The sequence below is a fragment of the Osmerus eperlanus genome, chromosome 10, assembly GCF_963692335.1.
Source record: "Osmerus eperlanus chromosome 10, fOsmEpe2.1, whole genome shotgun sequence".
Taxonomy (NCBI): Eukaryota; Metazoa; Chordata; class Actinopteri; order Osmeriformes; family Osmeridae; genus Osmerus; species Osmerus eperlanus.
Genome location: NC_085027.1, coordinates 993,120 through 1,005,571, shown reverse-complemented (window position 1 = coordinate 1,005,571; position 12,452 = coordinate 993,120). Strand labels below are relative to the sequence as shown.

The 12,452-nt window shown below is 54.8% G+C and overlaps 2 protein-coding genes across 3 annotated transcripts in view; one reads left to right on the top strand and one right to left on the bottom strand.

The window, feature by feature from the left end:
• LOC134028510 (apoptosis-associated speck-like protein containing a CARD) overlaps positions 1-12,452 on the top strand; it is a 386,877-nt gene that overhangs the window by 352,847 nt on the left and 21,578 nt on the right. The window lies entirely within an intron of this gene.
• Positions 1-12,452, bottom strand: part of elp4 (elongator acetyltransferase complex subunit 4) — a 53,972-nt gene that overhangs the window by 34,417 nt on the left and 7,103 nt on the right. Inside the window, exons 5-8 of one of the 2 annotated variants that reach the window (XM_062472110.1) lie at positions 11,610-11,752; positions 8,494-8,578; positions 7,248-7,436; positions 1,068-1,176 (exon numbers count right to left, since the gene is read on the bottom strand). In XM_062472110.1, the coding sequence (XP_062328094.1) occupies positions 1,068-1,176; positions 7,248-7,436; positions 8,494-8,578; positions 11,610-11,752 (526 nt within the window). The remainder of the gene's footprint in view (positions 1-1,067; positions 1,177-7,247; positions 7,437-8,493; positions 8,579-11,609; positions 11,753-12,452) is intronic. The other variant, XM_062472111.1, reaches the window with a different exon arrangement.

The window sequence follows — 12,452 nt, the reverse complement described above, 5'->3', positions numbered from 1 at the left end:
CTCTCTCTCCCTCTCTCTGCCTCTCTCTGCCTCTCTGACCCACCTCTTTCCACCAGTCTTTTATTTTCACATCCCCAGAAGTGAAAGCATCATCCTTCACTTCCGATGGCTATGGAGAGGAGGAGAGGCAGAGCGAGAGAGAGAGCGAGCGAGGAGAGGGAGGGGTGAGATTATCGATTCCCCAGTGTGTCTGCTCCTCTTTAAACCCCAGGGGCATGGGTCTTGGGGGGAGGAGGGGGAGGGGGTGGATAGTAGGACTCTGGTGGGGGGGGTGGGTGAGGTGGAAGGGTGAGGGTAGAAGTGGGGGGGTGAGAGAGTGGGGGGGTGAGAGGCTGGCGATGGGGGGAGGGTGGGAGTGGGGGAGGGGAGAGTGGTGGAGGGAGGGTGGGGGAGGGAGGTGAAGGTGGTGTTGGGGCAAGGGTGTAAGGGGGAGGGTGAGGGAGGGTGGGGGCATCGTGGCAGCTGAACCCCCCCGGCCTGTCTGTCTGTCTGTCTGTGTGTGTGTGTGTGTGTCTCTGTGTGTGTGTGTGTGTGTCTCTGTGTGTGTGTGTGTCTGTGTGTGTGTGTGTCTCTGTGTGTGTGTCTGTGTGTCTCTGTGTGTGTGTGTGTCTGTGTGTGTGTGTGTGTCTCTCTGTGTGTGTGTGTGTCTGTGTGTCTCTGTGTGTGTGTGTGTCTGTGTGTGTGTGTGTGTCTCTGTGTGTGTGTGTGTGTCTGTGTGTGTGTGTGTCTGTGTGTCTCTGTGTGTGTGTGTCTGCTGAGGAACACGTCTGATTGAGCAGCAGCAGCCTAACTCACTCTGACAGCCTGGCCTGGGAGGAGGGCTGTCCTGCCGCCCTGCCCTCCCTCCCCCCCTCTCTCTCTTTGCCCTCCCTCCCTCTCTCCCTCTCCTCCCCCCCCCTCTCTGCCTCCCTCTAGCCCTGGCCCCCCAGCCTCGGCCCCAGTCTCAGCAATAATGGACTGCCTCTCTGTGTGTGTGTGTGATTGTCTGTGTGTGTGTGATTGTGATTGTGTGTGTGTGTGGTGTGTGTGTGTGTGAGAGTGTGTGTGTGAGTGAGTGAGGGTCTTACCATGGTAGTCTTTGTAGAGAGGGTTGGTCTCTCTCTCTGAGCCCCTGAACGACTCCAGACAGACGGCCGTGTCACACAGCCTGGTGATCCTGCTGAGCATGGCTCTGCTCTACAACAGGGAGAGAGAGAGAGAGGGAGAGACAGGGATGGAAAGAGAGGGATGGAGAGAGAGGGAGAGAAAAGGGGAGGAGAGAGGGTAAGAGAGGGATTGAGAGAGAGGGAGAGAGGGATGGAGAGAGGGATGGAGAGAGAGGGAGAAAGGGATAGAGAGAGGGATGGAGAGAGAGGGAGAAAGGGATGGAGAGAGAGGGAGAGAGAGATATAGAGAGGGATGGAGAGAGAGAGGGATGGAGAGAGAGAAAAAAGAGAGAGAGGGAGGTGAGCACATACAGGTAATTAAAAACCTCCTGACGGGCAATCAGCACAGAAATTAAGTGAGGTCATCATTACCCGCCGCCTGGTCATCACTGCCTGCCGATTAGGTGAGAGGGGGAGAGGCAGAGAGAGGAGTGAGGCAGAGAGAAGTGAGGCAGCAAGAGGAGTGAGGCAGAGAGAAATGAGGCAGAGAGGGGAGAAAGGGGAGGAGGACAGCTAGCGCAGGATTATGGACATAAAAACAGTAGCTACAGGGATGAAAAACTGGATAAAGACCTCTACCAAACAGTGTGTGTGTGTGTGTGTGTGTGAGTGTGTGTGTGGGGGGACAGAGAAAGGCTTGAAGAGCAGAGCTCCATCTACTGGCCAGGTTGCTATAGTGACAGAGAGAGAGAGAGAGAGAGAGAGAGAGAGAGAGAGGGAGCAAGAGAGAGGGGGAAAGAGAGAGAGAGAGGGAAGAGAGAGAGAGAGGGAGAGAGAGGGAAAGAGAGAGGGAGAGAGGGGGAAAGAGAGAGAGAGAGGGGGGGAAGAGAGAGGGAGAGAGGGGGAAAGAGAGAGAGAGAGGGTGTGTTCAATAAGGGTGAAAGAAGAGAGGGATGATGGGATGGAAAGAGAGACAGAAGTAGATATAGATGATAAAAAGGTAGAAAGAGATAAAGGAGGGGTAGCAGAGAAATGGCCACAGGGAGGAAAGGAGCGAGGGATGACGCGATGGAAGGAGAGAGACAGGAGAGAGAGGGAGACAGAGAGGGAGACAGAGAGAGAGACAGAGAGAGAGACAGAGAGAGGGACATAGGGTTGAAGGGAGAGAGAGAGTCCTTCATTATTCATCCCCAGGTCTCCTGAATCATTAACATCCTGCTCTGTGTGGCTGCAGTCTAATGCAGTTTTCATGCCTTCATGTCTTCATGTCCCGTTAGTTTCTGCTCCTTTCTTCTCCCCCCTTGTGGGTGTCCTAGTTCCAGAGCAGAGCAGCTCCTTCCTGCTGCCCAGAGCAGAGCAGGCTGTCTGAGGTCACACTCACAGAGCAGCTCCTATCCTGCCGCCCAGAGCGGCTCCTTCCTGCCGCCCAGAGCGGCTCCTTCCTGCCGCCCAGAGCGGCTCCTTCCTGCCGCCCAGAGCGGCTCCTTCCTGCCGCCCAGAGCGGCTCCTTCCTGCCGCCCAGAGCGGCTCCTTCCTGCCGCCCAGAGCGGCTCCTTCCTGCCGCCCAGAGCAGCACCTTCCTGCCGCCCTGAGCAGCTCCTTCCTGCTGCTCAGAGCAGCTCCTTCCTGCCGCCCAGAGCGGCTCCTTCCTGCCGCCCAGAGCGGCTCCTTCCTGCCGCCCAGAGCGGCTCCTTCCTGCCGCCCAGAGCGGCTCCTTCCTGCCGCCCAGAGCGGCTCCTTCCTGCCGCCCAGAGCGGCTCCTTCCTGCCGCCCAGAGCGGCTCCTTCCTGCCGCCCTGAGCGGCTCCTTCCTGCCGCCCAGAGCGGCTCCTTCCTGCCGCCCAGAGCGGCTCCTTCCTGCCGCCCAGAGCGGCTCCTTCCTGCCGCCCAGAGCGGCTCCTTCCTGCCGCCCAGAGCAGCTCCTTCCTGCTGCCCAGAGCGGCTCCTTCCTGCCGCCCAGAGCGGCTCCTTCCTGCCGCCCAGAGCAGCTCCTTCCTGCTGCCCAGAGCGGCTCCTTCCTGCCGCCCAGAGCGGCTCCTTCCTGCCGCCCAGAGCGGCTCCTTCCTGCCGCCCAGAGCGGCTCCTTCCTGCCGCCCAGAGCAGCTCCTTCCTGCCGCCCAGAGCGGCTCCTTCCTGCCGCCCAGAGCGGCTCCTTCCTGCCGCCCAGAGCGGCTCCTTCCTGCCGCCCAGAGCGGCTCCTTCCTGCCGCCCAGAGCAGCTCCTTCCTGCTGCCCAGAGCGGCTCCTTCCTGCCGCCCAGAGCAGCTCCTTCCTGCCGCCCAGAGCGGCTCCTTCCTGCCGCCCAGAGCGGCTCCTTCCTGCCGCCCAGAGCGGCTCCTTCCTGCCGCCCAGAGCAGCTCCTTCCTGCCGCCCAGAGCGGCTCCTTCCTGCCGCCCAGAGCGGCTCCTTCCTGCCGCCCAGAGCGGCTCCTTCCTGCCGCCCAGAGCAGCTCCTTCCTGCTGCTCAGAGCAGAGCGGGCTGTCTGAGGTCACACACACAGCAGCAGTAGGTGTGGTCTGTTGTCATTGAGATGGCCAACCAAACTTTGTGTGTGTGTGGGGGTGGGGGGGGGGGTGTCTGAGGTCACAAACACACACATACAGTTAGGTCCATAAATATTTGGACATTGACACAATTGTCATCATTTTGGCTCTGTATATCACCACAATGGATTTGAAATGAAACAATCAAGATGTGCTTTAAGTGCAGACTTTCAGCTTTAATTTCAGGGTATTTACATCCAAATCAGGTGAACGGTGTAGGAATTACAACACATTTTATATGTGGCCCCCCCCTTTTTAAGGGACCAAAAATAATTGGACAAACTAACATAATCTTAAATCTAATTGTCACTTTTAATACTTGGTTGCAAATCCTTTGCAGTCAATGACAGCCTGAAGTCTGGAACCCATAGACATCACCAGACGCTGGGTTTCGTCCCTGGTGATGCTCTGCCAGGCCTCTACTGCAACTGTCTTCAGTTCCTGCTTGTTCTTGGGGCATTTTCCCTTCAGTTTTGTCTTTAGCAAGTGAAATGCATGCTCAATTGGATTTAGGTCAGGTGATTGACTTGGCCATTGCAGAACATTCCACTTCTTTGCCTTAAAAAACTCTTTGGTTGCTTTCGCAGTATGCTTCGGGTCATGTCCATCTGCACTGTGAAGCGCCGTCCTATGAGTTCTGAAGCATTTGGCTGAATCTGAGCAGATAATATTGCCAGAAACACTTCAGAATTCATCCTACTGCTTTTGTCAGCAGTCACATCATCGATAAATACAAGGGAACCAGTTCCATTGGCAGCCATACATGCCCACGCCATAACACTACCTCCACCATGCTTCACTGATGAGGTGGTATGCTTTGGATCATGAGCAGTTCCTTCCCTTCTCCATACTCTTCTCTTCCCATCATTCTGGTACAAGTTGATCTTGGTCTCATCTGTCCATAGGATGTTGTTCCAGAACTGTACAGGCTCTTTTAGATGTTTTTTGGCAAACTCTAATCTGGTCTTCCTGTTTTTGAGACTCACCAATGGTTTACATCTTGTGGTGAACCCTCTGTATTTACTCTGGTGAAGTCTTCTCTTAATTTTTGACTTTGACATAGATACGCCTACCTCCTGGAGAGTGTTCTTGATCTGGCCAACTGTTGTGAAGGGGTTTTTCTTCACCAGGGAAAGAATTCTTCTGTCATCCACCACAGTTGTTTTCCGTGGTCTTCCGGGTCTTTTGGTGTTGCTGAGCTCACCAGTGCGTTCTTTCTTTTTAAGAATGTACCAAACAGTTGATTGAGCCACACCTAATGTTTTTGCTATCTCTCTGATAGGTTTGTTTTGATTTTTCAGCCTAACGATGGCTTGCTTCACTGATGGTGACAGCTCTTTGGACTTCATATTGAGAGTTGACAGCAACAGATTCCAAACACAAATACCATACTTGAAATGAACTCTAGACCTTTTATCTGCTCCTTGTCAATGAAATAACGAACTCCCATGAGGGAATAACATACACCTGGCCATGGAACAGCTGAGCAGCCAATTGTCCAATTACTTTTGGTCCCTTAAAAAAGGGGGGGCCACATATAAAATGTATTGTAATTCCTACACCGTTCACCTGATTTGGATGTAAATACCCTGAAATTAAAGCTGAAAGTCTGCACTTAAAGCACATCTTGATTGTTTCATTTCAAATCCATTGTGGTGGTATACAGAGCCAAAATGATGAAAATTGTGTCAATGTCCAAATATTTATGGACCTAACTGTATACACACACACTGTCAAAGCCTACATATACCCACAAGATTGGATCACAACACGTAGAACTGGGTCACACACACAGAGAGAGAGACAGAGAGAGGGAGAGCGAGAGAGAGAGAGAGAGAGAGAGAGAGAGAGAGAGAGAGAGAGAGAGAGGGAGAGGGAGACTAAGGCAGAAAAAGAGAGCTGCAGAGCTGGGGGACAACATGCTGACAACATGCTAACAACATGCTAACAACATGCTAACAACGAGACTTGAGGACACAATAAGGGTTGTCTCTAAATAACACTGCTTGGTTGTGAGATCTATAATGGATGAAGGAGCCAGTTAAACTGCTCAGGGAGCACAGTGACGTGATGAGGACTGGAGCCTGCCTGTCTGCCCATCTGCCTGCCTGTCTGCCTGTCTGTCTGTCTGTCTGTCTGCCTGCCTGTCTGCCTGTTTGTCTGCCTGTCTGTCTGTCTGTCTGTCTGTCTGCCTGTGGGCTAGAGCAGGCTGGGATCTGGAGACATGTCCTGTTTGGCCCAAACTCACTCATACACATACGCTTAACAAGGTTTGTTTGCTTGTTTAGTGTGTGTGTAGGGGGGGTGTGGGGTGTCTGTGTTTGTGTGTGTGTGTGTGTGTGTGTGTATGTGTGTGTAGGGGGGTGTATGGGTGTGTGTAAGTCGCTCTGGATAAGAGCGTCTGCTAAATGACTAAATGTGTATGTGTGTGTAGGGGGGGTGTGGAGTGTGTGTGTGTGTGTATGAGAATGAATGTTTCAGAGGGCCTGTGTTAGTCCTGCTCCTCCCAGCCTCTTCATAATGCATGTCTCCAGTCTGATCACACACACCTGCAACCAGGACAGACCAGGATTGCCCTGCCTCCTAGTCTCCCTGCCTCCCAGCCTCCCAGTCTCCCTGCCTCCCTTCCTCCCAGTCTCCCTGCCTCCCAGCCTCCCAGTCTCCCTGCCTCCCTTCCTCCCAGTCTCCCTGCCTCCCAGTCTCCCTGCCTCCCAGTCTCCCTGCCTCCCAGTCTCCCAGCCTCCCAGTCTCCCAGCCTCCCAGTCTATGCTGTAGTTTATTTGCTGTAGTTTCTCTGCTGTAGTTTCTATGCTGTAGTCCTCACCAGTTAGGTCTCTGGTCGGATGGGCAGAGAGCCAGGCTGACCGCTATGCAGGCAGGCAAACAGCCAGACAAAACACACACACAAGCAGACAAAAACACACACACAGACAGAGACACAGACACACTGTCTGTCTGTGTGTCTGTGTGTGTGTGTAGGTGTGTCTGTGAATGCTGGTCTAGGACGCTGGACTAGGATGCTGGTCTAGCATGCTGGTCTAGGATTCTGGTCTAGGATTCTGGTCTAGCATGCTGGTCTAGGATGCTGGTCTAGGATGCTGGTCTATGATGCTGGTCTAGGATGCTGGTCTAGGATGCTGGTCTAGGATGCTGGTCTAGGATGCTGGTCTATGATGCTGGTCTAGGATGCTGGTCTATGATGCTTCTTTAGTTGGGACACTGGGAAGGAGACATAGTGCCATATGCCTCAACAGATGACTCTGCACACTGGGAGACAGACTGGACACACACACACCATCCTCATATAGGCCCACCGACACAACCACACACGCCCTTGCTGTCGTTAACAACCAAAACAAACACACCAGCCATACAGCTGAACCCTCGACACGCCACATCTCCAGCCGTCCAATCAGGGACGAGCATTCCAGGCCCTCCCAGAGTGACAGTGAGGCCCTGTTGCAGTTTCAGTGAGTGTGTGTGAGTGTGTTCAACACAAAAGGGAGTAACTTTACGCCCCATTAAGGACGAGGCAAAGCAGAGAAAAAACATAATGCGACACACGCTCACACACACACAGGCTCACACACACGCAAGGGGCTTGGACACACACACCCGTACCTGTATGAGGTGTGATGGCACGGTCACCATGGCGACGGAGAGGGATGACCGCAGCAGCGCCCGGAGGCCGTACAGGAAGGTGGAGAGGGCGTGGCCATGACCGGGGTTGTCACGGCAACAGAGGTCGTCGCCCCAGAGGGCGGAGCCTAGAGAGTGGAGGCCGACCCTCAGAACGTTCCTCGACTTAGACTAGAAGAGGGGGGGGGGGGGGAGACAAACATGAACATCTGTACCAGGGAGGGTCAGTGTGAGGGGCTGCAGAGGGGTAAGACCCCCACTCAGTCAGCCTGTATCTCTGCCGCTGTGCTGAAGAGAGCGGTGAGAGAGAGCGACAGTGGCCGGCTCCCCAGCACACACCATCGGAGCACAGCGCCCAAACCAGATTGGACAGCGGCGTCCAATCACAGGGTCCATCTGACACAGGCACAATGGACCTGTCAGAGCAGCTTCCAACATGGCCGCCACCCAGAGACACAGGCACATTCTTGGCACCGCTAGCAGGCTAGCCAACCAGAGGGGGTCATGGGATAGGAGGGGGGAGAGAGGGGGAGGAGAGTCAGGGAGTCTTCCAGAGAGAGGAGTTCCACATTCCTGCTCCCTCCCTCTCTCTCTCTCTCTCTCTCTCTCTCTCTCTCTCTCTGCCCTACACTAAGTTCCTGGCCCTCTGTCTTTCTCTCTCTTCCTCCTCCCTCTATCCCCTCTCCTCCCCCCCTCACCCTGGACTGAATCTGTTATCAGCACCAGGACCATCTAAGATAAATAAACTTGATTGTTCTGTGGCTTCCCATCGTTAGCCTTGCACGTTCCCACAAGAAGGTGAGAGTTCATATATCTCTCCCCTCCCCTCCCCTCCCCTCCCTTCCTCTCCCCTCCCCTCCCCTCCCCTCCCCTCCCCTCCTCGTTTCAGACAGTCTCTCTATCCTCTCCTGCCAGTCTCCCAGACCCAGCATGAGTGAAACCGTGGTAACATGCCTGTTGCTGTGGTAACCTGGGATGAGGGGTGAGGCCTGAGAGTGCTCCTATAGCTGACCCTACAGAGACAGGGTTCTGTGCCAACACAAAGCAACACGCACACACACGCCCATATACGCACATTTACACACACACAAACACAAACAACAAAACAGAAATGCCAGGAGAGATGGAGGGGGCCCAGGACACGTCTGGAGAGTATTCTGTATGTCTCCACCAGAGGAGTGAGGGAGGGTGTTTGTGTGTGTGTGTGTGTGTGGTTGTGCATACTGACCGGGGGTGCTGCTGTGTCAAAGCCCTCCTTGTGGATGACTTCCTGTAGACTCTGCAGCAGAGCAGAGTAGGACTGGAGGAGCGGACTGGAGAGGAGGAGGAGGGGGGAGGAGAGAGAGGGGGAGAGAGAGGGGAGGAGGAGGGAGAGGGGAGGAGGGAGAGGGGGAGAGAGAGAGGGGAGGAGGGAGAGGGGGAGAGAGAGAGGGGAGGAGGAGGGAGAGGGGAGGGAGAGGGGGAGAGATAGAGGGGAGGAGGAGGGAGAGGGGAGAGAGAGGAAGGGGAGAGAGAGGGAGAGCGGGAGGGGACAATTCAGGGAGAGGGGAAAAAATAAATGTTAGGATGTATATCATGACATGCAGTGCTCAGTAGCACAGCAGGTCAGAGTACTGCATGCACCCACCCCCCCCACCTTCCCACCAAGCTCACTAACTACTCCTCTGCCCCCTCCCCCAACCCCCCCAGGACTGAAACTGACACTGCTGTTCTATGACCAGCAGAGCAGACAGATAAACCATATCAAGAGATTCAATTAATTTATTTGGTTGATTGAATTACAACCTGACTGGTCCTGTCAGCTCCCTGAGGTCTGGACGAGGCAGCCAACACATACACACACATGCAGGCACACACATTAACAAACTAACACACACGCAGGCACACACAGACACAGATGGACGGACACACACACACACACACAGTCAGTAGTATAATAGCTCGGAGGGGCATATTAATAGGCTGCCAGCCAGGCCAGGTTGGCACAGTGTTGTGGTGCTTAATCATGGGTAAGATGTGCATCACTGACAGGGGACATGGCCCAAACCAGCAGGCCTCAGCACCATCACATCACCTGGCCTTCGTCAACAACCACCCCCCTCCGCCCTCCCCCAAACTTAACCCCCTCATTGTACACCCAGGCCTTCAGATCACTACTCAACAGTAACACGCTCTCTCCCTTCTCTCACAGCTGGCCTCTTCTCAGGCCTTCAACTGCCAACCCGGCCTCATGCCCGGCCTCATGCCCCGGCCTCATGCCCCGGCCTCATGCCCCGGCCTCATGCCCCGGCCTCATGCCCCGGCACACAAAGATCTTTCAGTTTGAACCCGTGCAGCACGCAGATCGCGCAGGTCTAGAATGTTCTGCCTTTCAGCGCCCCCCCTCCCAGACAATGGAGGTTTGTGACCCTGCTGAGGGTAATGAGGGAGGGGCTGGGGGGCAGGGAACGCCCCTCTCCGGCCTCCCCTGCCCCCGCGCTGAGTTGATTGACGCGGGGTGTGTCGTCACGAGAGCTTGTCGCTAGCTGGTTTCCTCCATTCGGCAGGCAGGCCGAATGGAGGAAGGCTAGGAGTCTAGTTGTGGGGGTTAGGTGTCTAGTTGTGGGGGCTAGGTGTCTAGTTGTGGGGGCTAGGTGTCTAGTTGTGGGGGTTAGGTGTCTAGTTGTGGGGGCTAGGTGTCTAGTTGTGGGGGTTAGGTGTCTAGTTGTGGGGGCTAGGTGGCTAGTTGTGGGGGTTAGGTGGCTAGTTGTGGGGGTTAGGTGGCTAGTTGTGGGGGCTAGGTGGCTAGTTGTGGGGGTTAGGTGGCTAGTTGTGGGGGTTAGGTGTCTAGTTGTGGGGGCTAGGTGGCTAGTTGTGGGGGTTAGGTGGCTAGTTGTGGGGGCTAGGTGGCTAGTTGTGGGGGTTAGGTGGCTAGTTGTGGGGGCTAGGTGGCTAGTTGTGGGGGTTAGGTGGCTAGTTGTGGGGGCTAGGTGGCTAGTTGTGGGGGTTAGGTGGCTAGTTGTGGGGGCTAGGTGTCTAGTTGTGGGGGATGGGAGGTGGGAAGATGGATGGAAAAGACAGAGAAGGGAGGAGGGAGAGAGATGAGGGGGAAGGAGGAGAGAGATGAAGGGGGAGGAGGAGAGAGATGAGGGGGGAGGAGGAGAGAGATGAGGGGGGAGGAGAGAGATGAGGGGGAGGAGAGAGATGAGGGGGGAGGAGGGGAGGAGGGGAGAGATGGACATGGGGGGAGGGAGAGAGGACGGAGGGGGTGCTTAGTCTTAAACAACAGGATCTGTATCACCAAGAGAGCAATTTCTGCCAATTATACCACGGGGTGAAACAGAGCAATTTAACAGCCAGGGTTTCAATGTGAGGGTGTGGACATGTGCAAGGGACGTGTGTGTGTGTGTGTGTGTGTGTGAGAGAGTGAGTGAGTGAGTGTGTGTGAGAGAGTGTGTGTGTGTGTGTGTGTGTGTGTGTGTGTGTGTGTGTGTGTGTGTGAGTGTGTGTGTGTGTGTGAGAGAGTCAGTGAGTGTGTGTGTGTGTGTGTGTGAGGGTGTGAGTGTGAGTGACAGAAAGACCCAGTGCAGGTGTAGTATCCTGCTGACTGTTTGTCTGTCAGACAAGCGACCTATTGAGTAACAGTGAGAGCAGACCATCTTAATTAGAGATCCATAGGACTCAAGAGACAGGAACGACCACTGGAAGGTAGGGGTGTGTGTGTGTGTGTGAGGGTGTGTGTGTGTGTGTGTGTGTGTGTGTGTGTGTGTGTGTGTGTGTGTGGGGCCGAGCGGTGCTCTCTAATGTAAAGAGCCAGCCTGACCTCTGACCCCTGAACACACTCCAACAGCAGAGAAAATCAACATGGCGGAGTCAAACAAGCCTTCCTGTTCCCAGTCCTCCAGCCTGACTCTCTGCTGTGCCTCGGTCCTGCCTCAGCAAGGGAGGGCAGCTCTGCAAGACTACGGTGGATCTCAGACTCGTTTTACTGTGTTCATTAGAGGATGCCATTATCCCAAGCGACGCACACAAGCTAGGACTTGAACCTGTGACCGCTTGGCCTCCCGTCAAATGCTCCAACCACCGAGCTGCAACAGAGGCAGCCCTGTGTAAAAGGCAGAGGACAGAGGCAGCCCTGTGTAAAGGCAGAGGACAGAGGCAGCCCTGTGTAAAGGCAGAGGACAGAGGCAGCCCTGTGTAAAGGCAGAGGACAGAGGCAGTCCTGTGTAAAGGCAGAGGACAGAGGCAGCCCTGTGTAAAGGCAGAGGACAGAGGCAGCCCTGTGTAAAGGCAGAGGACAGAGGCAGCCCTGTGTAAAGGCAGAGGACTCGTAACCCTGGCTTACAGACTGCCACATGTTCGTACCTGCGCTCTGAGTCTGAGTCCGGCACCGCGGAATGTTCCGGAAGGAAGAAGCCGTGGCAGTTGGCCGCCTGGCGTATCTGGGCGTCCATCGTCTTGGAAACGTCGTAGTAGTGTCCGAACCGGGAGGAGGAGGCGAGCGGACTCTGGAGAGGTCAGAGGTCACACCACAGGAGCCGGCCAGGAGAGAGAGAGGAGAGACAGACTTAGATACATCATCCTGGAACAATAATAATCGTTATCATTTGATATGATTGATAATGTGTTCATTTGATCCATTAGTGTCATTTCAATGTGACAATTTTATCCAGAAAAGTAGAGAGTCGGGGGGGATTCAAACCTGTGACCTGTTGATCTGCAGTCATGTCTATAACCACTGAGCTGGACACATTATCTTATGATTATCTGACTGGACACAGACACAGATCAGAGATCAAATCCCATTTTCAACCATCTTAAAATAGTGTGGGAGAGGATGATGTAGCACTCACCACACACACACACACCACACACACACACACACACACCTGTTGCTGACTACACCGGGGTGGGGGGGGGGCGGTGTGTGTGTGTGTGTGTGTGGTGTGTGTGTTAGGGGGAGAGGCGGAAGTTACACTGCTGTAAGAGAGAATTTCAGCTCAGCTCCACCAGCGAAAGCGGGGATTCCATTGTCAGAGAGGCCCTTAATCTACTCCTAATCTGGGTTAGGGCCCCCACTGTGTCACTCTCCTGGTGGGGGGGCGGGGGGGCAGGGGGGCGGGGGGGCAGGGGGGCGGGGGGCTCATCTTCTCTTTGTAACCGGCGACCTGCTCAGACACAGCCTCACCTCTCATCTGATGTCTTCAC